Source organism: Callorhinchus milii, unplaced genomic scaffold, assembly GCF_018977255.1.
Source record: "Callorhinchus milii isolate IMCB2004 unplaced genomic scaffold, IMCB_Cmil_1.0 Scaffold3, whole genome shotgun sequence".
Lineage (NCBI taxonomy): Eukaryota > Metazoa > Chordata > Chondrichthyes > Chimaeriformes > Callorhinchidae > Callorhinchus > Callorhinchus milii.
Genome location: NW_024704744.1, coordinates 38,013,679 through 38,040,967, shown reverse-complemented (window position 1 = coordinate 38,040,967; position 27,289 = coordinate 38,013,679). Strand labels below are relative to the sequence as shown.

Genomic DNA, 27,289 nt, shown 5'->3' with positions numbered 1-27,289 from the left:
TTTGATATAATGCCATATCATGTCTTCGAGACGTCTCAAAGCGCTTCACTGAATACAACAACAACAACAAAATTACATTTGTATAGCACCTTTCACGTCGGGAGGTTGTCCCAAGGCGCTGGATAGACAGAATTATGGACCCGATCTGAGGGTCGGGGTGGTGGAGAGTGAAGGGCAGGGAGTGAAGCAGGGAGATTGAAAGCGCTGTTGAAGAGGGTTTTGAGGTGGATCTTGAAGGTGGCAAGGGAGGGGGTGAAACGGAGGGACTGCGGGATGAAGTTCCAGAGGGTGGGTGAAGAGTGGCAGAAGGCCTGCCCGCCGATAGTGGGGCGAATAAGGCGGGGGATGTGAAGCTGGCCGGAGCCTGCTGAGCGGAGGGCGCGAACAGGGTGGTAGGGGGTTAGGAGGTCGGAGAGGTAGTGGGGAGCAAGACCGTGTAGGGCTTTGAAGTTGAGGACCAGGATCTTGAACTGTATCCTCTGTGTGATGGGAAGCCAGTGGAGTTGGGCAAGGATGGGGGTGATAGGGTCGCGGAGTCTAGTGCGGGAAAGGACACGGGGTGCAGAGTTCTGGATGATCTGCAGCCTATGGAGTTGGTCAATATACTGTAAAGTGAATTGATGTATATTTGTGGGCGAAACACGGCAGCCAATTGTGCACAGCAGTGTCCCACAAATAGTTGTGAATTGAAGTGACCAATTTATTATTTTTTTGTTGTAAGGAATTATTATCCCTGAAAAAGCGATCTGCCAATTGACTAACAACCGGGCTCCTACTTACTACTCGGTAAATAGAGGTGTGTGGAGGAAGGAAACTTGCCCAACATTTCGCCCGCCAGGAATCGAACCCAGGTCTGTCGCTTGCAAGGTGTATGTTCTAACCACTGAGCTACAGGAATCCACCTTCTCATATCATCAGGACATCTCAACTCACTTCACAGAATATTACTGCATGTATTTATAAGCAAATTTGGCAAATTTCGCCACTGTTGATGGGACACTGCTATGCACAATTGACTGCCGTGTTTCACTCACAAAATATAGTCAATTCACTTTACAGTATATTCTGTGAAGTGCTTTGAGACTTCTCAAAGACATGATAAGGCACTATATCAAATGCAAGGATTATTGTTATAATATCAAATGTAAGGATTATTATTATATAACCAGAATCTAGCCACTATGGCACCAATACCCAGAAAAATAGTTCAATAAGCTGCGATGAAAATCTTCTGATCAATGTTCCATTGATTAAAATACCAATTGAGAATTATTACAAGTCAGATCTGATTTGAATTAGCCAGACTGATCGCTTTCTATAACTTGAGAATGTAAACTGTAAACTACACTATTCAGGCAGACTTTAATGATCACGCTGCGTTAAAGTATGCTGTTTGAAAAGAGAAGGGAGTTTCTCCCGGTATCCTGGCTTATAATCCTCGGATGAAATTGATCATTTACTTTATGGCTGTGTCTGAGACATTGCTGTGTGTACATTTGCCTCCCATGTTTGCCTACAATGACACAGTTACTACATTTCACAGCATTGCCTATGAAGTGTTTTGAGATGTTTAAACATCGTAAGTGCTTTATCAAATACGGCATGTGCACGCATCTCACAGGATCTAAAAATCAGCCCCTCTGCTAAACACTGCAACACTTTAAATAAAGCTTTAACCCAAAGGAAAAATAAAAAGATCCTCTGCCTCAGGGATTTGCTGACTAGTAATACATTTCAGACATTAACTATGTATTTTGTATAGTGTAATCTGATTCCTTTCAATGTTTCCAGGCAGCAGCTGAAACATATTTGGGGTAAACTGTTGTGCTCATAAAGGAGAGGCCTACTTGTGCTGGTAAATCGAACATTTTTCCCACTTTGGTAAAATACCTAGTGCCAACTTAAAGCACTCACAGGTTAGGTATAGTACTGCTACACTGACGTGCCTTAATCACCTATGTATAATTCCCACACGTAAAAGAACCTTGAGCAGCTGGGTGTCTGACACATGTGGAAACCCATCACCATGTTTAGGAGCAGCTAAACTAGACAGAGTTCCATGCATCACATCTACAATAACAACAACAACAAATTTCACTTGCATAGCGCCCTTCATGTCGGAAGACATTCAAGGGCACTAGACAATCAGGGGTTTGGACCGAGGGGAGTGGGGTCAGGAGGGGGAGGAGGGGGGGATGGGAGGGGGGAAGGCACGATCGAAGAGGAAGGTCTTCAGACGAGACTTGAAGGAGGCAAGAGAGGGGGTGAGGTAGACGGATTGTGGGATAGAGTTCCAGGATGTGGAGGCAGAGATGCTGAATGCCCGACTGCCAATGGTGGGGCGGGAAGTCCGAGGGACCTGAAGCAGACCGGTACCGCCGAGCGGAGGGAGCGGACAGGCTGATATGGAGTTATGAGGTTGGAGAGGTAAGGGGCAGCAAGACTGTGGAGGGCCTTGAAGGTAAGAGGGTTTGTACTCGATTCCCTGAGGAATGGGGAGCCAGTGAAGCCAGGCAAGAACAGATAGGTTCCCGGAGCCTGAAATAGAAATTCCAGTGTCTGGTTGGTGTTTAGGAAGAAGCAGCACACTTCATAGCACACTGACAGTTACTGATACTGATGCTGTTAGGGAACTCTGTTAGGGATATTTTAGTTGTAACTTAATTTTGAATTAATCACTCACTTCATTTCTGTTTACGAGACATTGCTGTGCCAAATTGGCTACCAAGTTCACTTACAAAATACATAATACTATACTGCACTTTATAGTATATCCTGTGAAATGCTATGAGATTCCTCCTGACATGAAAGGTGTTATATCAAATACAAAGCCTATCATTATTATTCTTAATGGAAAATGTAATATTTTTCATGTTTCATTTAAGCAGGTTGATAATTAAATTTTTTATATATATTATTATATAAAAATTTTGGTTAATAAATTATTGATATTTACTCAGGTATTCTATGTGTTTTTTTACATACAAAGAAAGATCAGGTAAGTATAAGCACAAAAAACTCAATCCTCCACGCCATTCCCCTTCAGGGTTCTAGAAGACAGAGGTACCATTAAATCATAAGTGCCATATAATATTCTGCAGATGGAAAACTACATACATTTCTGCTCCCTAAAGCATTTAGTAATCCTTAATTGTTTGACTTTTAATGTTCCCATTTATTCCCCATTGAAACTTTTGGTATTAGCTGCCTGTTTTGACTAGCTGTATTTATAAGTTATTGGAGCGTGAGGGAAAGATGTGCAAAATGCACATGACTTTGCAAGTCCTTTGAAACCTTTTCTTATTCCCCTGTTCATATAATCATAGAAATATATAGCACAGAAGGAGGCCTTTCGGCCCATCGTGCCTGTGCTGGCTCTTTGAAAAGAGCTACCCAAATCAATCCCACTCCCCCACGCTCTCTCCATAGCCCTGCAAACTTGTCCTCCTCAAATAATTATCTGTTATTATGTTGCTGGGCAGTGAAGCTGTTATTTGTGCCTTTGGTGTGTTGTCTATTTCACACTAATTTCCAGGCTTGAGTCAGTTTTGCTGAAAAGTTACTTCATTGTATCAGCTATAATCAGACAACAAGACACAGCTATAGTTGCCACTGTCTTACACAATCTGCTCTGCAGCGTAAAAGGGCGGATTGCACAATGTTTACAGAGTCATTTCTAGCCAAACCAGTTCTGCAATGTAAATGCAGCAAAGGATAGGCTTCTGATGAATTGCCACAGTTGGAATCACTTTCTATTTAGCAATCCCGAACCAGGAATCGCCACTGCAGTAACGCACTGCAGGACAAACACTACACTTTCCAACACGAGACTAAAACTAATATATTGAATCGCTCTTTAATTTACTCTTTAATTTGTGGAGTCCTGTAGCTTAGTGGTTAAAGCATTCGCCTCGCAAGTGAGAGACCTGGGTTTGATTCCCAGCAGGGCAAAACCTTGGGCAAGTTTCCTTACTCCACATGTCTGATAATAATCCCTCAAGAAAAAAAACAATAATAAATTAATCACTTCAATCCATGACTGTTTGTGAGACACTGCTGTGCGCAATTGGCTGCTGCATTTCGCCCACAAATATACAGTCAATTCACTTTACAGTATATTCAGTGATGCACTTTGAGACGTCTAGAGGATGTGAAAAACGCTATATTAAACGCAAGGATTATTATTTTTATTTGACTATTGTGCCTTTTTTGGTCAGTCAAAGGATCTGACACATGCAGAAACCGATCAACATACCCAACCAAACTAATCAGAGTTCCTCATATGTATGTTTTAGGTTGTATGGTATGGAATGTGCAATCTCTGCCAAGAAAGGCACACTATGCTTACCTAACATCAGAGAGTTTGGATGCACGTTGGCAAGATGCAATGCTCGGGAACCCAAGAGTGTGTGTTAGATGTAGTGCTGGCAGTTAATCAGCTAAAACTGCACAGTTTGCCAGTGTATCACTGACTGGTAAGGTTTCCACTGCTTGCCCGAGGTGGGTTGTACGGTTATGACAAGCTAAGTGGGAAGAATCCCTGCCCTCAGTCTATCCCTTCAAATTCCTGACAATTCCAGCCTGTCCATCATCAAAAATGCCTTTGGAATACTACAGATGTGCCAGGCAAAGGATCTGGACTACCACAATCACCATAGAGGACTGACTTATTTCCAATATTTCTTCACCAGTTCAGCCCCATGCAGACCCTGCTCACCTTCTCTCCAGGAAGACAGTCACTAACTAGTTAGTCATTAGATCTGACAAGTGCAGGTTTGAACCCTCACTAGATGACTGGAGGTATCAGGAAATTTAGTGAGCCACACCGCTGACTTGCTACATGCAGTGCAAGAGTCGCATGAAAATCATTGAGGGACTTATGTGGAAAAATGAAAATGTGGTGAGTGTGCTGGGACGAGCTGTCATGAAGAAGCGGGAAGGACATAGTTTGAAAGTACGTTGCAAAATTAATTAGATTTATAAAGGTCACGCCATTCAACCATCAATGTTGAACGGTGTGATTTATAATTACAGGCACTTTTGCATCAAGGGAAGGATAAGGAAACAAAACATTTAGGTGTGGCTACATTGTGAAATTCAGTTATAACAAGTTGTTCTGGCCTTGAGCAAAAAAGTATAATGTGTTCAATATCTCCACCATTCTTGGTATTCCTGACCACAGATATGTGTTCTATGCTGGAGATGAATGAGCACCCTCTTTTTCTATGGAGAAATGTCTGGCTTCAACTTGCCTCCTAGTTCAGCCAGCGCAGCCAACATAAGGGAGCTCTCTGTCATAAACAGTTGGACCGAACTCTACTGCTCTTTGGCTCAGACGCATTGCATGTTTCTCTTTCAAGGCAAAAAACAGGTGCTCAGGAAAGTTGCATTGCCGGAGGTGCTGTCATTCAAATGAGATGTCCCGTCTGACTGTTCAGATGAACGTTAAAGATCCCATGGCACAATTCAAAAAGGGAGTTTCTCCCAATGTCCTGGTCAACAATCTCCTTAATAAAATTGGTCATTCTCTTTCGAGTTGTTTGCGGGACAGTGAATACAGAAATTAGCTGCTGTGTTTCCCATTGTTGTAGATCTTCTTTCTTTCATTATTTACTCCTGTCTCTGTTTTCCTTTCTCTCTTTTTGATTCTCACTCCTTCTCTATTTGATTTTTCATTTTTCATCCTGTTTATCTCTCAGTATTCCCTTTTGGTTTCACTATCACTGCCTGTCTCTGCCTCATTTTTTCTCTGTCTACTCTTTTTCACTCTGTACTTTTTTTCTTACATAACAACATACGGAAAAGGGAGGAAATGGGGGAAAAAGGGCTCATCATTCCACTACATTAGCTCTGCCATCTATATACAGGTAGCATTTAACTGTGCTTATCCCAATAACTAATTAATAACCAAATAATGTTATCCAGGTAACTCACTTCATGACTGTTTGTGAGACATTTTAGTACATAAATTGGCTGCCATGTTCACCTACAAATACAGTCACTACACCTTACAGTGAATCCTGTGAAGTACTTTGAGATGTCTTGTGATAATGCGCTACATCAAATGTGCGGTTAATTATTATACTTTGAATAGTCCCAGTAATTTTATCTCTATTATCTTGCTTGCTAGATTATTCCAAACAGTCACCATTCTATTGGTAGCTACATTTCACTTATAATTTATATCTTTGCTGTCCTACTTCCTTAATTTACTTTGAAGTAATAATCTGGGTTCTTTTTATCTATAACATATAACATTTTATATGGTTCAGTGAAGTCAGGCAGACTCTGCTGTTTTGTAGAATATCAAGCCTACATTTCTCCCTTCTTTCATTACACCGTATCCCTTTGACACTTGGGATCAGCTTTTTATTGCTCTTTTCTGTACCTTTTCTGTTGGAAGTATGCACTTCTTGGAGCGTGGTGAAAATCCAAGAGCGTAGAACCTTTCAACCACTGTCAGAAACAGTTTGGCTAAACACTGCTAGGCAGATTCAACTCAGTTCCTTTTATTAACCATTTGCTGTTTATTACAGCTTGTCTTTCAATGCCTCAGTTAAAAAAGCCATGTCTAATCTGAAAATGACCTGTTCAAACCAGAGAGATCTCAGGTCTATTGTCTGTGCTGAGTTAGCTGATCTCATCTGGGAAGAACAATAAGGTACTACAATTGCCCCAGTGGCCTTGGGCTGATAATTATGGAGTGATGCCTGCCTGCTGAAAGGTGTATAAGTGTGTGTATGGGTGGATATCAAGTTAAGATAGGATAGGATTCATCTATGACCTCCCTTCTTCCCCTACAAGTGTCTCATTTTCTCCCTATACTTACTGTTCACACATAAAGAAAGGCCACTTGGTTGAGATCCTGGAGGGTCTTTACAACAACTTTACATAGGATCACATCTATCTCAGAGCACATCATAGAGTCTGTGTTGGATGCAGCTGACAGAACTTGCTGTTAGCAATACCAGATGGAGCTTCAGTCACAGACACTCAGCGGACTTTAACCCACAGGTATGTGGTGGGCAGCTGCCATTCCATTACTTGCTCTGATAAAAGTGCATAAGCCAAAGCAAATCAATCTTAATTTTAATGAGGGACTTCCTATGGCGTCAATAGCTTTAAAAGAACATTTTTGCAATTCAATGCAAGTGAGTGAACATTGTTGGTTTGTTACAACACTAACTTTACGACAGCAGTCAGCAGCACAACTTTTACCAGATTTCTTCATGGTTCTTGACAAATCAATTCCTTTTGTCCAGCAATGTTTAACTGGAATGCTTTTGGGGGTGTCTTGCAGTCTCTGGTTAATGATTACATGTAACAGTAAAACTATTTCTTGTTAGGACATTACGTTTGAATGTGTTCATCCTCTTACGTGACTGCCTCCATTTGTAGGAAGTACTGCAGATCCGAAAATGTACTTAAAGTGGACGTCACTCTGGGAGGAGGAGAACTTTTATAGACTGTTACAAAATCTCTTCTTTGTCTCTGTACCGCAACAAGATATGTGTATTACTACAGCTGAGAGAGTAAACTCCCAGCTGTGGCAACCCTTTGATATACATTTTGGGACCGAGATTAGCAGTCTAAAATGACATTTTGTGCAATGCTGGGGAGGGCTGCCCTTTGGAAGAGACATTAAACCGAGGTCTCGTCTGCCGGTTCAGGCTGACTTTAACTATCCCATAGCACTATTTGAAAAGAGAAGTTTCTCCCAGTGTTCTGGCCAAAAATCTCCCAAATAAAATTGGTCACTTACTCCACAGTTGTTTGTGGGACATTGCTCTGCTCAAACTGTCTGCTGCATTTGCCCACACACACAGACACAGAACATCCTGTGAAGCGCTTTGTGATGTCTCAACAAACTGATAAGGCACTATATCAAATACAATGACAATATAATTATTTTAAAAGCTATTATACAGTCTGCTTCAACTGTTTTTTGGCTGCGTAATCCATGTCCTCATAATTCTCTGTGTAAAGAAATTTTCCCAATCTCTCCTTATGTATTTCTTTGATAAAGATAAAGTTGATGTCATTTCACCATTCTGGTACTGCAGAGAATTATTTAATGGTTTCAAGGACCACAACTACAGTAAATAAAGGAATTGTGATCCTGTGATAAGTGTTACTCACGCATAATCACAGGAAAGGTAAATTTGGATGTATGTCTCAATTTTGGGAAAACAGAACGAGAGAGATCATGTGTTTTTCAGTCACTTCCTTGGCATGTGACATGAGTCATTTTATTAAGTAAGTCGCTTCCTAAGGGATTATACTATTACAATTGGGGTCTATTATGCATCATCTATAAACTATGGTAAACTTTTGACACCCAAAATAACCACCATTTTGTATTTAAATTTTATTTCTATCATGTCACTACTCACTACTGGAATACTCCCTTACAATTATTTAGAGAATTTAACAAGATTATTGCACAACCATGATTCATTAATCATTAATACAACACCTTTTTTTCAATGTCCATAATTGAAACTGAGACAAAGCTCTGTATTTTTTATCTCTAAATTTCTCCTCGTTTTTCCGCCTCACTTACAGGGGTGGCTCTCGCTCCAGTACGGATCCTTGGGCGTGGAGGATTTTAGCATCCTCACCAGCACCCTCCCAGGTATCAGCTGACTCAATGCCTGCTGCTAACTTTCAAACCTGTGACCTGTCTAATAATAATAACAATAATAATAATAACAATCCTTGCATTTCATATAGCGCCTTTTCATATCTTTGAGATGTCTCAAAGTGCTTAATAATAATAATAATAATAATCCTTGCATTTGATATAGGGCTTTTCACGTCGGGAGGACGTCCCAAAGCGCTTCACAGAATAGACTGTAAAGTGAATTGACTGTATATTTGTGGGAGAACGCGGCAGCCAATTGCGCACAGCAGTGTCCCACAAACAGTCGTGGATTGAAAATGACCGATTTATTATTGTTTTTGTTTTTTGGAGGGATTATTATTAGGCATGTGGAGTAAGGAAACTTGCCCAAGGTTTCGCCCTGCCTGGAATTGAACTCAGGTCTCTCGCTTGCAAACCGAGTGCTTTAACCACTGAGCTACAGGACTCGTTCACAAAATATACTGCAAAGTGAATTGACTGTATATTTTGTGGGCGAAACGCGGCAGCCAATTGCACACAGCAGTGTCCCACAAACAGTCGTGGATTGAGTGACCAATTTATTATTATTTTGTTGAAGGAATTATTACCCCAAAAAAGTGATCTGTCATTCGATTAACAACTGTGTTCCTACTTACTGCTAGGTAAACAGAGGTGTTTGGAGTAAGGAAACTTGCCCAACATTTTGCCCTATCGGGAATCAAACCCAGGTCTCTCGCTTGTGAGGTGAGTGCTCTAACCACTGAGCTACAGGACTCCACCACTGTATGACCCACACCAATGAAAGGGACGTGCTGACCTTCTTGCCTGTTGGGAGCCCGGACTGCCTTCGTACATCTCTCCCAACCTGCTGAGCGTATGTTCCTAGCTGGAGAATAATAATTCTTGTATTTGATATAGTGCCCTATCAGGTCATTTACACATCTCAAAGCACTTCACAGAAATGACTATAAAGTGCAGAGATTGTGCACTTGTAAGCAAACATTGCAACCAATGTCCTATGAACAGCTGCAAAGTGCATGACCAATTTTATTTTGGTCACTTTTGGGCACATTTCGCCCACAAAGTATACAGTTAATCCTCACATTTTATGAATCGCTTTTAGATGTCTCAACGACATGATAAGGCACTATATTAAATGCAAGGATTAATATTATTCTTATTTATTTCGGGGATTGTTGGTTCTCCCCAGCATTGCTTTTTGAGTGTCAGCCTTGACTAGAAGACAGCCCAGCAAATGACACTCTATTGCATGTGCAGGCATTTTATTATAATAATAATAATAGTCCTTGCATTTGATATAGTGGTTGTAATATTCAATTACTGTCAAATGACTGTGTATTTGTTGGCAGCAGCCAATTTATGCACAGCAAGGTCCCAGAAACAGCCATTAAGTGAATAATCAATTTATCCGGAGAATTGTTGGGCAGGACATTGGAAGAAACTATTTTCGAATAACGCTATCCACCCACCTGAATAGGCAGACAGGGCCTTGGCTAAGTGTCTCATCCAAAGAATGGTACTGCTGGCAATAATGCATTGCCCCAGTATTGCACTTGAGTGTCAGCTGCTCAAAGTTTCCCAATGTGAGGCTATGTCAGCATCCTGACATAAAGTCGAGGGTGCTACCAACTGAGCTAAACGTTTGACATCATCACATAGGTCAGATATTAGCAGGCCAGATATAAAGTGGGCAGAAGGGTATGGAGGTACCAGAGAATGAAGCAGAGGCCAGGTGAAAAGAGGTGGTCAATGTGGTGAAGGTGAAGAAAAGCAGTCTTGGTCAGGGAACCATTTGGGAGGGAGAAAGGAGAGCTGAGGATCAAACTGGATCCCAACGTTGTGCAGAGAAATCATGATAATAATAATAATAGGAGACAAACAATTGATGTAAAATCTATATCAATTTTAAAACTGTGTTAATTGTAAAGCTATCTATCATCGGGCTCAGCAGGATGTCAATGGTCAGCATGTGGTGAAAATTGTGATATGTATGGGCTGAAACGGTAGTTTGTGTTACTCAGAGCACCTTTGACAATGCATGGTTATAATGGGGAAATTGCCAAAAGTGCTATACATAACACCAACCAAAATTTCAGACCACTTATATGTTAATTATTAAATCATCACTAAGAAATGTACAGAATTGGAGGAGATATGGTCAGATCTGCAGAGCTGTGTTTGAACATTGACTGGCTCAACTAGATTGATCAACAAGGTGAAAATTATCACCGGTGCTAATGGTAATAAATCAAATTGCCACACTTGAACAATTTTCACCCTGATATGAGGAAAGAAAGAGAACAAGGGGGAATAGAAGAAATGTAGGAAAAGACCTATTATTAGAGACAGGACATCAAGTCAGTTCGACCTTATTGCTCTCTGACATTGGGCGAAATTAGTCTTTGAGTTATTTTATCTTCAAAATTTCTCCTCTGCATTCACCAAGGTTCTGACTCATGCTGGGCTCCAGTCGCGTGGGTTTCATTTTGCTCAAGTTGCCATTTGTCATGTACAGGAGGTAATACAGGAGGTAGCAGCGGCCTACTCTAACGTGGAAACATTACAGCTAGCCTGATCCTGACTACCGACACATAGTTTCCATCAGGGTCAATGGACATGCACCAGTAACAGACAATCCCTGGTGTAATTAAATCATTTCTTTATTCTCAGCTCCCAATACTCCAACCATCAAAATAAAGAAATAACTCAAAGACTCCCTTTCCAGGATCATTTTATACTTTCTGCTTCTATTTTATTGGCTTCCATTTTGAAGCGCTCCAAGGCGCTGCCCTATGTGAAGCTATATAAATGCAAGTTGTTGTTGGCTCTTTCTTGATTCCCTTTTACTTCTTAAAGAGATATCCTATAGTAACTGGAGGAGCTGTGGCTGATCTTTTTGTCTCTCTGGCCTAGGAGTGCTAGAACCAATTGCAGCACCTCAATTCTGGAGATTGAAATAAATACAATCTACAGTTTAGGTCAACAGTTCAGTCAAACTTGTGGTCAACTAGTCAGTGTGAGCAAAAGTGTCATTTGTCTCAACACCAGTTGTGCCTTTATCCCAAATGAGAGCATCTGAGCTGCAGAAGTTTAGAATTTCTTTTAAAAAATACAGTAGATTCAATTAATCCAATTCTGAGAGGATGTTTTCTTACAGTGATAATTAGACACTTTGATGCATCCAGTATTGTTGATCAATAGGAATGTCATGTGTGGAATGCAATCTATCTGGATTGAATATCTTAAACAGTAATACTTTGATATTTGAAATTCCAGTTACATTCATGAGTATAGCAATTATGAATCATTTTCTGTACCTATTGCTTTTTGGTGTTTGACCTGCCCGTGGTGCCATAGAACCATAGAGATTTATAACACAGAAAACAACCATTCAGCTCATCATGTCTGTGCTGGATCCCTCAAGCATAATCCTTTTAATGCCATTTACCTGACCTTTCCCTGTAGCTGACTCTATTTTAAATATTTGGCTGGTTCCTGCTTGAAGAGCAAGATGGATTCAACCTTAACTAAAATAATAATAATATAATAACGATAATACGCGCTTCACAGGATTTGCAGTAAAGTGTAGTGATTGTGTATTTTGTGGACGAAATGTGGCAGTCAGTTTTGTGCACAGCAATGTTCAACAAACAGCCATAAAGTGAGTGTCCAATTTTGCCTGAAGGATTGTTGGCCAGAATACTGGGAGAAACTCCCTTCTCTTTTCAATAGTGCCCTGGGATGTTTAACTTCCTCGGTTTAATGTCTCATCCGAAAAACGATACATCCGACAATGTAAACTCCCAGCGCTGCTTTAGAGTGTCAGCATAGACTATGTGATTCCAAGTCCCGAAATGGGGCTTGAACCCATGATCTTCTGACTCAGACTACCGTTCCCAGCAGGGCATTCCCTATTCTAACTAGTCAGTGTGAAAGAAAAAAACAATTCCTAACTTTTCCATTTGCTCTTTTACTAACTATCTTAAGTTAGTAAAACTGAGACGCTACCCTGAGTGGAGGGCGCTATATAAGTGCACGTTGTTGTTGTTATCTTAAAAATTGATGCTCTCTAGTTACTGATTCACCAACCAATAGAAATAATTTCCTCCTATTGACTCGAACAAAACCTCTCATAATTTTAAAGGCCTCCATCAACACACCCCTCAACCTTCTTTATTCCAGCAGAAAAAGTTCCAGTTCCTCCAGTCTCCATTCAAAGACCAAACTATTCATCCCAGTAAAGCGCTCTGAGACACCATCCGGCATGGAGGGCGCTATATAAATCCAAGTTGTTGTTGTTGTTGTAAAGCTCCTCTGCACTCACTCGATTGCCTTTATGTCTTTCCTAAAGTGGGATGACGCATACTGGAAACAATACTCTAACTAAGGTCTAACTAATGATTTATATAATCATTATATAGCACTACCTCTTTATACTCTATACGCTTGTTTATAAAACCTAAGATTCCATTAGCTTTTTTGACAGCTTTGTCCACCTGCGTTCCCACCTTTAAGGATGCACCTTTCATGGCGTTCCAAAGGGTACGGGAAGAGAGGCTGAAAGCCCGGCCGCCAATGGTCGGGCGGGAGACCTGGAGTAGGTTGGAGCCTGCTGAGCGGAGGGAGCGGACAGGTTGATAAGGGATCATCAGATCAGAGATGTAGGAGGGAGCAAAGCCGTGGAAAGCCTTGAAAGTGCAGATGAGGATTTTGAATACTATCCTCTGAGGGATGGGGAGCCAGTGGAGCCGGGTGAGGATGGGGGTGATGGGGTCACGGAGCCTGGTATGGGAGAGAACACGAGTTGCAGAGTTTTGGATGATCTGCAGCTTGTGGAGGGAAAAGTTGGGGAGGCCAACAAGGAGGGGGTTTCCGTAGTTGAGGCTTGAGGTGATGAATACATGTATGAGGGTTTCAGCAGCCTGAGGGATGAGTCAGTGGTGGAGTCGGGCAATGTTGCAGAGGTGGGGAAAGGCAGAGTGGGTCATAATAATAATAATCCTTGCATTTGATATAGCGCTTTTCACGTCGGGCGGACATCCCAAAGCGCTTCACAGAATAAACTGTAAAGTGAATTGGCTGTATATTTGTGGGCAAACGTGGCAGCCAATTGCGCACAGCAATGTCCCACAAACAGGGTTTTTGGAGGGATTATTATTAGGTGTGTGGAGTAAGGAAACTTGCCCAAAGTTTCGCCCTGCCGGAATTGAACTCAGGTCTCTCACTTGTAAAGCAAGTGCTCTAACCACTGAGCTACAGGACTCCACAAATGATATGGATATGGGGGAGAAAGAACAGTTGAGGGTCGAACAAGATGCCCAGGTTCCTGACTGGCTTGGTGAGGTGGAGTGTGCATCCCTAGATGGTGCCTGAGGTGCGGAGGTGCTGGCGCTTCCACTCCTTTCAACATTTTACCACCCAACATATATATGTTCTCCTTACTGTTCCTCCCAAAATGTTTAACCACAAAATTTTGAGTGCATTAAATTTCATTTGCCTAAAAGGGAATCTCTACTATCATCAGACCATGCAAAATTACAGGGATAATTAAATACACTATGAATATTGTTGTAATAGTATCCAACAAAGAAAGAAAAAGTGACTCGATTTCATATAACATTCCCTGCAGATGTTCCTGTTTGGAGCTCATAGAGGATCAATTGTTTGAGGTCCAACAAGGTAGTAACAAGCAAATCATGTGGTTAGAAAACCCTACAAGCTGAGCCACATCTATGCATGTTGTCAGATTGTCACACACAAGCAGTTCTGTACAGTGATTGCTCTCTCTGATGCGGTTGCTGAGTGAACCTCATTTGCTGCCTTTACAGAAAAGCCGTAAACAGCCAACTATGTGAAAGCAAAAACAAGTCACTCCTTTTGCTACTCTTAGAGCCAATATAATTTAAAATCTTTAGTCAACCTGTTGAAAGGTTAGAGGAACCCCCCTTATTTCTCTTCTATGGTTGTAGTCTTGAATAGCATTTTTAAAATGTGTATGGTTTGGTCAACAAAGGAATGGGATGCTTCTCCTCCCTGCCACTAACTGAATCCTGATCTCAGCTTCCTGGGGATACTGAATTGTGTGAATTGCCGAATTTTCAGTTTCCTCCCTCCGCCTCCTCCTCCTCCTTCTTTCCAGGAAACAGCTCCCACTGGCCTCAAGCTGCACGATCTCACGCATGCCCATTCTTCACGGGTGAAGTGACAAATTGGATGGTGCCAGACTATTTGAATGTGGGAAACGTCACAGCCAAGCCCCATCCTGTCTGCATATGATAGTCAGACATGCCAGCCAGTGATCAGCGAACAGTGATCGAGAGCAAGAACCATGTCTGACTTTCTTCTCCTTGTCCAGAGAAAATGGGGGGTTTTCGGAAAAAGCGGTGGGAAGTGTTAATCTCATTTTCTTTGGGTTGACCTGAGTGGTCAGATTGGGAATTTACAATCTAATTGCATTGTGATGCCAAGCAGACTGATGTGTGGGTGTAAACAAACCTAGTTATCACATCAAATCTGTTGTGAAATGTTATGAATTTCACCCTTTAATGACTATCCTGTGCATGCATTTGCAATGCAATATGAATTTAGTAAGTCTTGCGAGTGTTCAACTCCACTACTGTTCAATGCTCTGTGATGCTATCCTGCATGTTATTGTTGTTGTTCAGTAGATTAGTATGTTGTCAGGAGCTGGAAACTATAAAAAAGAAAATATTGTACAATGAACTGGGTAAAAATCTCAGGTCACAAAGATTTACAGTGATGCAGTAGTAGGAAAGATCAAGAAAAAAGAGGAAAATGTGAAATAGAAAGGAAGAGAACAGAAAAATAGGCCACAGAATTGGACTATATGCCTTTTATCCATGTTTTCTTTTCTGCACATAAAACAGCAAATATACTCCACTGTTGCAAAAAAATATGAATTGCTTCTTTAACAAAAACTGTGTGGCCTTTTTTTTGGGGGGGTGGGGAAGGAGGGGCACCACCGAGGCTACAGGAGGAGTGTTGCTCTCTGTCTGTGAGTGTGTATCTCTCTCTGTTTTTTTCCTATTTCATACACACACCAGAGGTTGTGTAGGCTGTACTTGTTTGATGAATTTCTGACATATCATTGATTAGAGGAATGAGGTATGAGCTGGGCCAATAAAAAAGTGCAGCAGCACTTTTTCCGCAGAATCCACTGGACACCTTCACCCGCTATAAACCCCCTGTAAATGCAGTTTCTGGCCCGCAGGCCTCCCAGCTGTTTACCTGACGTCACTGTGATTGGGGGGGGGGGGGAACTCCGAACGCACAAGCGTGGTGCAACGCTAGCGGCAAATGGGCTTCACACAGAGGCCCCGCTGTTGTGATTGTGAGTGTGTATGATTGCCTGTGTGTATGTCTCTCTACATGCAGTTGTCAGTGTCCGTGTGTGTCGGTGTGTAACTCTCTCTGTTTGTGAGTATGTCTGTGTCTGCCTCTCTGTGTGTTTGTGCCTGTGTGTGTCTCTCTATGTTTCTCTCCACCTCACCCCCTCCCTTGCCTCCTTCAAGACCCATCTCAAGACCCTCCTCTTCGACCGTGCCTTCGATCACCCTCCTTCCCTCCAACCCTCAGCTCGGGTCCGAAACACTGATTGCCCAGCACCTTGGGACATCCTCCCAACGTGAAAGGCGCTATACAAATGTAATTTTGTTGTTGTTGTTTGTGAGTGTCTCTATATGAGTGTGCATCTCTCTCTGTATCTGTGAGTGTGTATCTTTCTCTGTATGCTTGTGTCTCTCTCTGTGTCTCTGAATGTGTGTTTCTCTCTCACTGTGTCTTTTGGTGTGTGTGTCTCTCTCTGTGTCTGTGAGTGTGTGTCTCGCTCTGTGTCTATGAGTATCTCTGTCTGTGTGAGTGTGTGTCTTTCTGGGTCTGCATGTGTGTGTCTCTCTCTGTGTCTGTTTGCGGCGCTCGGCGCTGAGAGCTCCCTTAGCCTCATTGGTGGCCCTCCTTCACCTCCCCCCACCCCCCAAAAAAAGACCACAGTTTTTGTTAAAGAAGCAATTAATATTTTTTTTGCAACAATCTAATATGTGACATTTCCTCATGCTTAGTTGTTATCATTACAGTGAAAAAATGTAGGTTGGCAGTAAAATGTATCTCAATAACACCAACCAACTCCCCAACATTTTCTGCAAAATTTGTCAAAAATTTCCCCGCAATTTTGGCCAAAGATTCACATACTTTTCTATTGGTCCTGGTTTTGAGCAATGATTAGCAAGCTAGGGCTCTTCAGTGGGAAGGTCCCTTCTTGGATGGGAAGACTGTAGGGTGAATATTTTGGAAGTATCAGATCAAATGGACTGAAGAACCTTCTTGATCCAAAGCAATCTTGTGATTGTTTGATCTACATGAGTCCTGTAGCTCAGTGGTTAGAGCACTCGCCTCGCAAGCAAGAGGACCTGGGTTTGATTCCCGGCAGGGCAAAACGTTGGGCAAGTTTCCTTACTCCACACTCCTCTGTTTACCCAGCAGTAAGTAGGAACCCGGTTGTTAGTTGATTGGCGGAGTAAAAGAGAATCTCTCTTCTCTTTTCAAATAGTGCCAATGAATTTTTAACCTCCACTTTAACAGGCAAGATGGGGCCCTGATTTAACATCGCATCCAAAAGACGAAACCTCCAACACAACACCCCTCCAGCACTGTATACGAGTGTCAACCTAGACTTTCTGAGCTCAAAATCCCATCATGCGGCTTAGAACCTACAATGTTCTGTTCTGACTCAGAGGTGAGAGTGCCACACTGATCTAATTGACATGTATTTAGGCATGCTGGGCGCCATTCCCTTACTTAATAAGCCGACAAATGACAGCCTACGCTATTTTCACACTAAACTGATTGCATGGAGTTAGTCAAGAGTGCTGCATGTTGATTGCTCTCTGGTTTTCCTTCCCTCCCAAAAGGGAAGTTCTGCACCTCACCTTTCAACAAAGCTGAGATTGGGCATTCATTACATGGGGAATCGGTAGAGGAGAAATTGTAGACAAGGTGGTGTCCAAGTGAAGAACTGCATCAGTCTCTGATATATTGCACCACCCAGTGGCATACAATGGTCTCTTCTCCAAAATGCTGTTGACCCTCCCCCCTTATCAATTACTGATATTCTCCCCTCTTTATTTTCCTCTCTGAAATCCCATCCCCGAGTCCCTCTGACTTGTTCCCTCCGTCTCCTCTTTTAAGGAACGACAAACATACCGCTTTGACTGTGACTTCAGTCATCTTTCCCACCCTTCTCAGCTCCCTCCCCATCTGTGAAGTGGTTTGAGAAGTTCTCCCAGTGTGAAAAGCACTATATATTTGTAAATTGTACTATATGTGAACTCAGGCTAATACTGAAATATACTGAAATCTATTACTTATCACTGATATTCCAGCCTGACACAGTGGTAGCACTCTTGACTCTGAGTCAGGTTCAAGTCCCACATCGGGACTTAGAATCACATAGACTAAAAACTAACACACCAGTGCAGTGCCACATTGTCAGAAATGCTGTCCTTTAGATGAGACGTTAAACCGAGGTCCATCTGCCTGTTCAAGTGGATATTAAAGACCCCCATGGCATTATTCAAAAAAAGGGAGGTTTTCACGGTATCCTGACCAACAATCCACAAATAAAATTGATCATTCATTCCATGGGTGTTTGTGCGACATTGCTGTGCGACATTGCTGTGCGAATTGCCACAAAAAATTTTTTTTTTTAAAATAATAAATTGGTCACTTCAATCCACGAATGCTTGTGGGTCTCTGCTGTGTGCAATTGGCTGCCACGTTTTGCCCAAATAATATAATGTTAATTCACTTTACTGTATATCCTGTGAAGCTCTTTGAGACGTCTTGAAGACATGACAAAGCGCTATATCAAATGCAAAGATTATTATTATTATATCCTATGAAGGTCTTTGAGATATCTTAACAACGTGAAAGGCACAAAATCAAATGCAAGGATAATAAGGTAGATCTCCATATTTAGGTCAATGACACAAGAGCTGGTGTAGATGGACCCTATCATCTTATATCAATCCAAATGGAGATGTTCTAGGATGATACCAAGGATGATTTGATTATGAGCTGAGACTGGAGGGACTAGACATATTTTCAGTGAATCGGTTGAGAGGAGACCTGGTACAAGTTTTGATAAAGTAGATAGGTAAAAACATTTAATCTGGTCAGTGAATCAGTGACTATAGGGAGTCTGAAGGAGCAAAAGGGAGAATAGGAGGATTTTTTTTAAAAGGGGAGGGTTTCTAAGATATGGTAAGTTCTACCAGCTGCAGTGGTAGAGGTAGAATCCAGATTAGCTTTCAAGAGGGAAAGTTGGTTATGCAAAATTAGTAATTTACAGGGCTATGGGGAAAAAGCAAATGGGATTGAAATGATTGATGTCTCAAAGTGGCAGCACATATATTACGGGCTGTAAAGTTTATGGTTCTATGGTGAGGCATTGGGTATAAATTCTGATCAAATCTAATAAAAAGATGAAATAGGCTCAATGGGCTGAATGGCCTCCTTGTGTTCTATGGATACACATCCTACCATGGTCGTCCAGTTCATAATTCTTTTCCAGACATCGGAGTTATCTGGACTTCTTTGATTGCAAAGCTATGAGCGCAGAGTAAAGCATCAATTGTTGAACCAGTTGTTAAAGCATTCATTTGGCCTTGGAAAATCTCTCAGCACCCATCAGGGCTAGATGAGTGAGATGTTTGTCATTGCTGAAGCATCCCCAGCTGATTCCAAAAACAACTACAACAAATTGCATTTGTATAGTGCCTTTCATGTCGGGAGGATTTATGTCACTTTTGCACACAAAAAAGACCCTTCAGTGTAAATCTTAGCCACAATTTGCTGTGTATTTGTTTGTGACTGTTTCTAAAACAAGGTGTTTCCACAGAGCTAATCTGTGCTACTATTGCTTTTAAGTAGTTTTTAAATTATAGTTTAAACATCTTGCAGCTATTCAGGGGCCTTTGACTCTTCCGACAAAGCACTCATTCTAGGCAGTGAAACTGCTGACATCCACTATTAGTTGAAATTACAATCGTGTAACAATTTCCAGCTGTCTTTCTAAATGGAAGACTCATTGTCATTCTCGCCATTAGAGGGTGAAAAGGAGAAGGTGCGGTGGGAAGTAGGTGACCAGTGCAGCAGTATTAGTCATCTTTCTCCATGACTGATCACAATACATCTAAGATATTTGCAAATGCAACTTGCAATTTAGGGCCCAGTCTAATAACAGGTTCAGCTTACCTTGCTGGTCTGCAGAATTCATTGATAATTAAAAGGCAGCGTGAAAAGAAAGGGAAGACAGTGCATGTGTCTCTCAAACGAGTATTGCCAGCTGTACACTCTGTAAGCAATATATTATTTTATTTGTTATAAAACTAGTAGAGTAATATTGTACTTCTAGACCGAGTTTCAGAAAAATAAAAGATGCCAAAAAACCAGAGATCTTGTGAAGCAAGTTGAGTAATATGCTAAAGGTTACCCTATCTTATCCCTTCTAAAACATTTCTTGTAGAGTACAAAAGGTAGGAGAGCTATTGAGAGCAATCATTCTGTTGCCAAGCAAAAAGACACACAGTTGAGTGAGTAAAGGTATATAATAATCCTTCCATTTGATATAGCGCTTTTCACGTCTTCTAGACTTCTCAACGGGCTTCACAGAATATTGAATTGACCGTATATTTGTGGGCAAAACGTGGCAGCCAATTGCGCAAAGCAGTTATCTTGATTCTACACTCTAACAGCTACACTGTGAAACTGAAATGAACTGCCAACCTTAGCAAGCAATGAACTGGATCAACAGGCAGTTTGAGGTTGACCAGTTTTGCTAAAAAGTGTACAACTTCTGCCCCAAAGTCTTTCATCTCTGGGCACACCCCAGTGATATGGTTGATAGATCTGCTTCCCGCCAACAATACACATAGCTTCCAGCAATCAGAGACACAATTCTATATATTCAGTTAAGAAAGATGAGAGTTCTGCAAGATCTATGATAAATTTCCATCGGTGTACTTTTGCTTATTTGGGCGTCGTCTCAAATTTTCCAACTTCCCACACTCTCCTTCAGTGTCAAGATTTGAAACCTATTTCTTGTTTGTTTTGTGAGTCAATAGATTTACTAGTAAAGACATTGTACAGAAGAAACCAGTTTTGTCTGTTTCAATGTTCATATTGATAGTGCAGTTCACAGTATATGAATCATGACAACTTACCTGTCTTCGTACTCTATGAGAGAACCTTATATTATTTAGATCTTAGCTTGGCTCAGTAGGTAGCACTCTCAGCTCTTTAAGCACTCTGAGATGCTACCCTGGCTGAAGACTCTATAGAAATGCAAGTTGTTGCAGATCAAAAGGTTACAAACTCAAGCCTCACACTGGGACTTTAACGCATAATCCAGGACCGAAACTCTGGCTGACCAGCGCTGTGGAGCACTTAATTTTGTACTCTACTGTACTACTATTACTCTTCTTCAGATGAGACATTAAATTATGATCCTGTCTGCATGTTATTGAGGCAGATGTTGAAGATACCATGACAATTGTCCTGTCTGGCTCAGGAACCCAACTACCACCACAGAGGGTTGGCTTGATTCCAACATACTGTTGTCAAGGCATTTTACTGTGAAGCCAGCTCAGCTCCAAAGAGACTCATTTACTCCCCCCCCCCCCAACTGTGAATAAAGATATAGCATTTGATTTAGTATCTTTCGTGTCAGGAGGACATTGCAAAGTGTTTCACAGGATCTACTGTAATGTGTTGTGACTTTGTATGTTGGAGGCTTCTAATTTAACCTAACATATTTTACTTGCCTGAATATCTTTTAAGAAATTCAAGTTACTGTGTTAGTTCTCTTGAATTTCTTTATTTTACATTAAATCTTGTGTCTTGTGAAGTGTTTTAAGATGAGCAGTCTGGTCCTCTCCTGTCCCTTTACAACACTGATGAAGATTATTGTGACTGTAGAGCCACATGGTAGGAAGAGGGGATCTTACTGGAAAAATATACTGCACTGAGACAATTGGCTATATTTGCCAGATGAGCTGCACGTTAATCACGTCCTGAAAGACTACCTTGTCTTGTACTTTTAAAACTTGAATGTTACATGTGAAAGGTATTACTCCATTCAAACATGTATTTCTCAGAGATCAGATTTTACCAGAGAGGAAATCAGAAGGTAAGTCACCTCGCACTCCTCTCACGTATCCTCTAGGAATTGTATTGACAAAGGCTGAATGTCCTTGGAAGTGTGTGCAATATTGGGATCTGAGAAGTGGGACACAGACAGTTTCTATAATAATAAGGAAAACAACTAACTTATCAAACATAATTGGGATGGGTGAACTGGCGAAATAGGCAAAACTGTTTTTCAAGAAAAATACAGGTACATCACTGACATTTGACTGCAATAATTATCCTTTGAATATCTACTGACACTTTCCGACTGACTACAAATGTGTCCTGTAATAGACCCATAAGGCTAAAGTGGAAATCAGTGCTCGGAAGATATTAAGAGATGCTTTTCATTAACAGTGGTTAAGCAATTCTCCAGGGAATCACAGTAGAGACTTGATAGCATCAGAGTTCACTAAGGATTGGGGTGGGGGGGGTGGGGAGGGGGATAGAAGGAGGAGAATTTACTCTGAACAGTACAAATAAAGTGACTAACTGCAAGTAACATACATACACAATTCCCCTTGGCCTGTCACCAGAGAGTATCATTTTGACTTTCTCTACAAGGAAGTTCAAATGGGATTTCTAACTACGTAGAACAGAAAAATAAAACAATGACGACATGGAATATATCTATGAGGTAAATACCTGACACTCAAAAGTGCTCACTACTAGAGCATGTTTTGTCCTTCAGCCAATGTGTAAAAGCACTCTGATCTAGAGAGGATTTTCGAAACCACTTCTGTTTATTTAAATAGGTTGCATTAAATTGAAGATTGGAACTTTTGATCGGAACAAATTTCATTTATTTTTAATTAACTCTGTGCAGGACAGCTAGAGAGATTAGACGTAATGCTGTTGAAATGTTTTTTTAAAAAAATGACATGAACATTGAAAAATTTAAGTAAAAGGCCAGGCTTGAGTCTTTTTTTATTATCAAAATAACTAGTTTTGCAGCATAATTAAAAGTTAACAATACCAAAGTATCACAAGAACTGCACATTATCTTCCACGCATGTATTAGACAATTAGGTTCACTGATAAGCATTTGTACAACATTTGGACAAGCTTCTACTTATTGTACCTTGACCAGTGCCACAAAGGAAACACAATATTGCTTTAACTAATTTCCTCATGTAAACCACAAATGGATAGTGGTAGGAATAGCTAAGATACAACCAACCCAAATTATACAGGAATCTTTTCCTGTATCAAAAATTCAGGGAAAGTGTATTCCTGACTTTTTTGACTAATTTCATTCAGCATGTTATATAACTATTAAACCAAAAGTTAAAATTCTATGAGTGTCAATCCCTTTTCAAATATAAAGCAAACAGCTTTAAGATCTCAAGGGGTAAAATGGTATTTAAGATCTCAAGCAGGTGTTTTAGTACAGAGCGGCTTCCTCTGAATGTTGCGGCAAACATACAGTACATTAAATGAGTCCTGCAAACATCCATTTGAAATGGTGAATTGGTTGACAAGTTTACAGCCCTCCTTAAAAAGACCAGATTTTCACTGGCCAGTGGAGTAATAAATCACACAACTGGAAAATAAAAACATGATGAATTAATATGTAATTGTTAGGCACGTGGAACACTCCAAATTTAGGATTTATATTCATATTTCAGGAACTATTCGATCCCATAAATGGCTAGCTCTCCAGTGACAGCAAGTCCAGTTGTTCTTTCGCTTCTACAAAAGACAATTATAACTTACCTTTCTCTGTGAGTTATGAATCTCCCATAGGAGATGGTTAACTTACTGCTGAGCTTTCAATTTATCTTTTCTATAACTGTCCTTTAATATTTCTCTTAGGAGTTTGGCTTGCTCTTCTTCTCTGAACATCTCTTTTCTTCTCTGAACATCTGCACAAATAGTATTACAATCGTGTTGAAGTTTAACGCACCATTTTGATGTGTTGGAAGTCCAAAATGCATTTTTGAACTTCTATAATAGGTTTTCCTACAGCCAGTACTGCTACAATATCCTACATACCTCTGGTATGCACACTGTAACTAAATTAGGATTAAAGGCTAACAATCTGATTTATAGCAAAAACAAAATACAGTGGATATTTTTCATGACGAGCTTTATTTAATAATTGGTTTTGTGAAAGCGTTTCTGAGTCTTTGATGTGTAATCTCAGTCTGCTATAGTAAATCACCCCTTGCCATTTTCCCCGCTGAAACTACTCTTTAGCCACAATGTTTGGGTGCAGCCACGGGAAAGATATTTGGTTCACTTTTGGTTCCACTGTAATCATGTACAGCAATTTCCTAGTCGATCTTATCAGCACTCAGAGCCATTAACTACAAACTGAAGCTACACTGTCCCATAAAATCTCCTTAAAAGGGGGCATTTAGCAAACAACGATTCCACCTGTACTTAATCCACAAGTCATTTCAGCCATCTGCACATGTAAATATGCAAATCAGAAACACTGCATTGTTTACTGCAAGGATGCAAAAAGATGCCTAAAATGCATGATTATGATAAAACCTGATTGGTGTATACCCATAGAAATGTAAAACAGTGAAACAGCATGCTTTGAAAATGGTGTGCAATCTGATAATCACAGTTATGGAATTTTTATTCACATCTAGAAATAGAAAACAAATGCTTCAACTAACGTTTTTAAAATTCAGAATTTATGTCTGGTACATAACCATAATTTTCCATGTTTACATATTCATCAACAAGTAAAATGTTTGATTTCCTGTTTGTGCATCCTTTGATGAATATAATTTTGGGTTTGCTTTGTAATCTCAAACAACAGAACATATACACAGCATGCTGGAGTTTACAGCCTTCTAACTAGAACATATGGCTGAGGAAGATGTGTAAATTCCAAGGAAAGAGAGTAGCAAAACAAAGACAGATATTTCTATAGAATTCTTGCTAGCATCTTCACATGCTACTTGATTTCCTGCAAGACAGGATAGTCCTTTGCTAAGCATAAACCTATTTTTTCCATTCTCTCATTCTCTAATTAAGTCATGGTCACTTTTGGAAATACCCTCGTTTATTTGTTAATCAGGAGGACAAATCAAACATTGCATGTTTCCACTGCCTGTCGTCTTAGAAAATAACACATTCACTGTTTTACAAGAAACATGAGACAAAGTGGTCTTGAGAAGTCTTTCATGTCGCAAGTGAGGTTTTATGACGACAGCAGAATTGTAGCAGTGATGCAAACTAGGACCAGCCCCATATCTGATTTTAGGATCTTTCTTTCTGTTTGGCTTGCAGCAGCGAGTTTTTTTCTGGTCGGGTTGCTTCCGGCAGGTTCAATGGAAGTAGATATAACTGCTCTGGCAAGTCCAGTGAGGGGGCGGTTTGCTTTTTACTATCTGTGAGTTCCCTGCTTTCTCAGTCTCTAGACAGGTGATTGATACTAATATGCAGGAAATTGTCTGGGTAGCTCAGATGCTCGCTGAGCCACTGTAATGGTGTCTCCAGCATTGGCTCAATCCCATGAATCAGAACTTGATATGGTTTCTCCTCATCTATTGAAAGCACAAACAAAATAAAAACACATAGGGTTAAATATAAATATCCACTTAAAATACAGAAAAATGCAACACATGCCATCCAGAATGCACAAGCTAAGCTCTATTTTCCACCTAGTCTTTGACCTAAAAAGTACGCTCATGCAGGATTGAAGAAACATTTTAATTTCAGGTTTAATTTGGACCCTGTCTATTTTTCAGAACTGCAGAAAACTGACTTCCAAATTAAGACTGAATTTAAGAATTCTGTGCAATCTTAAATTTAAAGTCAAAATGGTTTACCAGGTGAAATATTAGACCTAAGATTTTCCTAATATTTGCATTACCTAGTCATCAAGACAGTAGATTTGGATACTAGGGCACTCAGACTAAGTGTGTTTTGACATTATATTCTCCAGGATTAAGCATCATTATACATTATTAATTGAAAATGTGACCTTTACTCCTAATTATACATAATATACATATAAATATAATCCTTACATTTAAAAGGCGTCACAGGATTTACTATAAGTGAACTGCAGTGACTGACTGTATTTGTAAGAACAATATAGCAAGATGTGGGAAACATCACATGCAAAACACATTACAGAAATGAAAAATATGTGCACTACTCCTTCATAGAAACTAAGTCATGCCCCATCTACACTTGCATTGAACCATGTTAAACTGCATAATGAAACATTGCACAATACTGCTGTATACTGCTTAACCTAATAGCAAGAAAATATAATTTTGCAATTAACCTGAGCTTCATAGTAATTTTAGAAATTATAATCCTTGCATTTTTTGTGGTGCTTGAAATGCTTGCAATACAATGTTATCTTAGGTCAGCAGTTATTGTGCTCCTGTGTATAGGTACCACATGTACCAACTCATAATATCAACTTTCGCACAAAAAAAAAATCAGTAAATACAAATACTATGGCAGAGGAAGATCTGTCCATGTATGGACTTTTTGGTCAGTGAGGGGCAGAAGGTGCAATTGGAATCTCAAGCTTTCCAATTCTTACTAATGGAAAAGCTGAACTCATAAGAAATGTCACAAATTGAACACAGAAAAATGTTTAGGGCAGGAGTCGAGACTTGCCCAAAATGTTTTCCCTTATATATTCTTCAAAATTACTGGTAAATTGAAAACAGAATACCAGACAATCCATATAGCTGACTTAAAAGTCTGGACAGTTTGTTTAGGTCTGACAAATCCTTAACCTTTATTCTATTCATCAGTAAACATCTATTTAATTGAATCCATCTACACAAAAACCACAGGCTGACGTCTTCAGCGCATACATCAGGGTGAAAGATTTTGCCATAGCAATTGCAGTAATAGCCAGTGGGTCAGGTCAAAAGAGGATTAACCAGTCAGGATACACCAAAGGGAGACATCAAACACTCAATTTAAAAGGGCAATTAATCTTGAAAGAAAACTTGGCCTAATGTTTCCTGGTGAATGAGATCTCAATCTTACGAGCAGTACATGATGTAGCAGTAAAATCTATATACAAAGTTCAAGAGCTTTCATCCTGTGATAACGAACAGAATGGAGTGTTGTTTATCATAAAAATGCAAACCCCCAACAGGGTACACATTAAAGAAATTTGTATCAAATTTTACAAGGATAGCTTTAGTGCAGGTCTGCATACGATGCATTAAAAATAAATACTACTTTCTCTTTTCTTCTTTCAAAAGGTCAACTAGTTAAAGGCCTATGTTATCCTAGATGCCTTTTAGATTTATACTGGATCAGCAAAAAAAATAGTTTTGGTGTCAACTCCACAGCATTGTAAGGCAAGAGGAGAACAATAACCTTTATCATCAATAATGGTACCTTGTTGCACAGTTTGTCAATACTGTTTTTATTGATTGCAAGCAAATAATGAGTACAATTTAACTTAAAAAGTCATGATTTGGTTTTTATAGTTCAAATAAA

At 40.2% G+C, this 27,289-nt stretch overlaps 1 protein-coding gene across 4 annotated transcripts in view; it reads right to left on the bottom strand.

Moving 5' to 3' along the window:
- The window catches only part of LOC103182206 (ATG5 autophagy related 5 homolog (S. cerevisiae)), a 166,017-nt gene that overhangs the window by 67,781 nt on the left and 70,947 nt on the right, over positions 1-27,289 (bottom strand). For 3 of the 4 annotated variants that reach the window (XM_007899121.2, XM_042332876.1, XM_007899119.1), the window contains exon 8: positions 22,744-25,353. The exons of the other annotated variant lie outside the window; for it this stretch is intronic. In XM_007899121.2, the coding sequence (XP_007897312.1) occupies positions 25,217-25,353 (137 nt within the window). In that variant the 3' untranslated portion in view covers positions 22,744-25,216. Of the gene's footprint in view, positions 1-22,743; positions 25,354-27,289 lie in introns of those variants that run through there. 4 annotated transcript variants of the gene reach the window in all.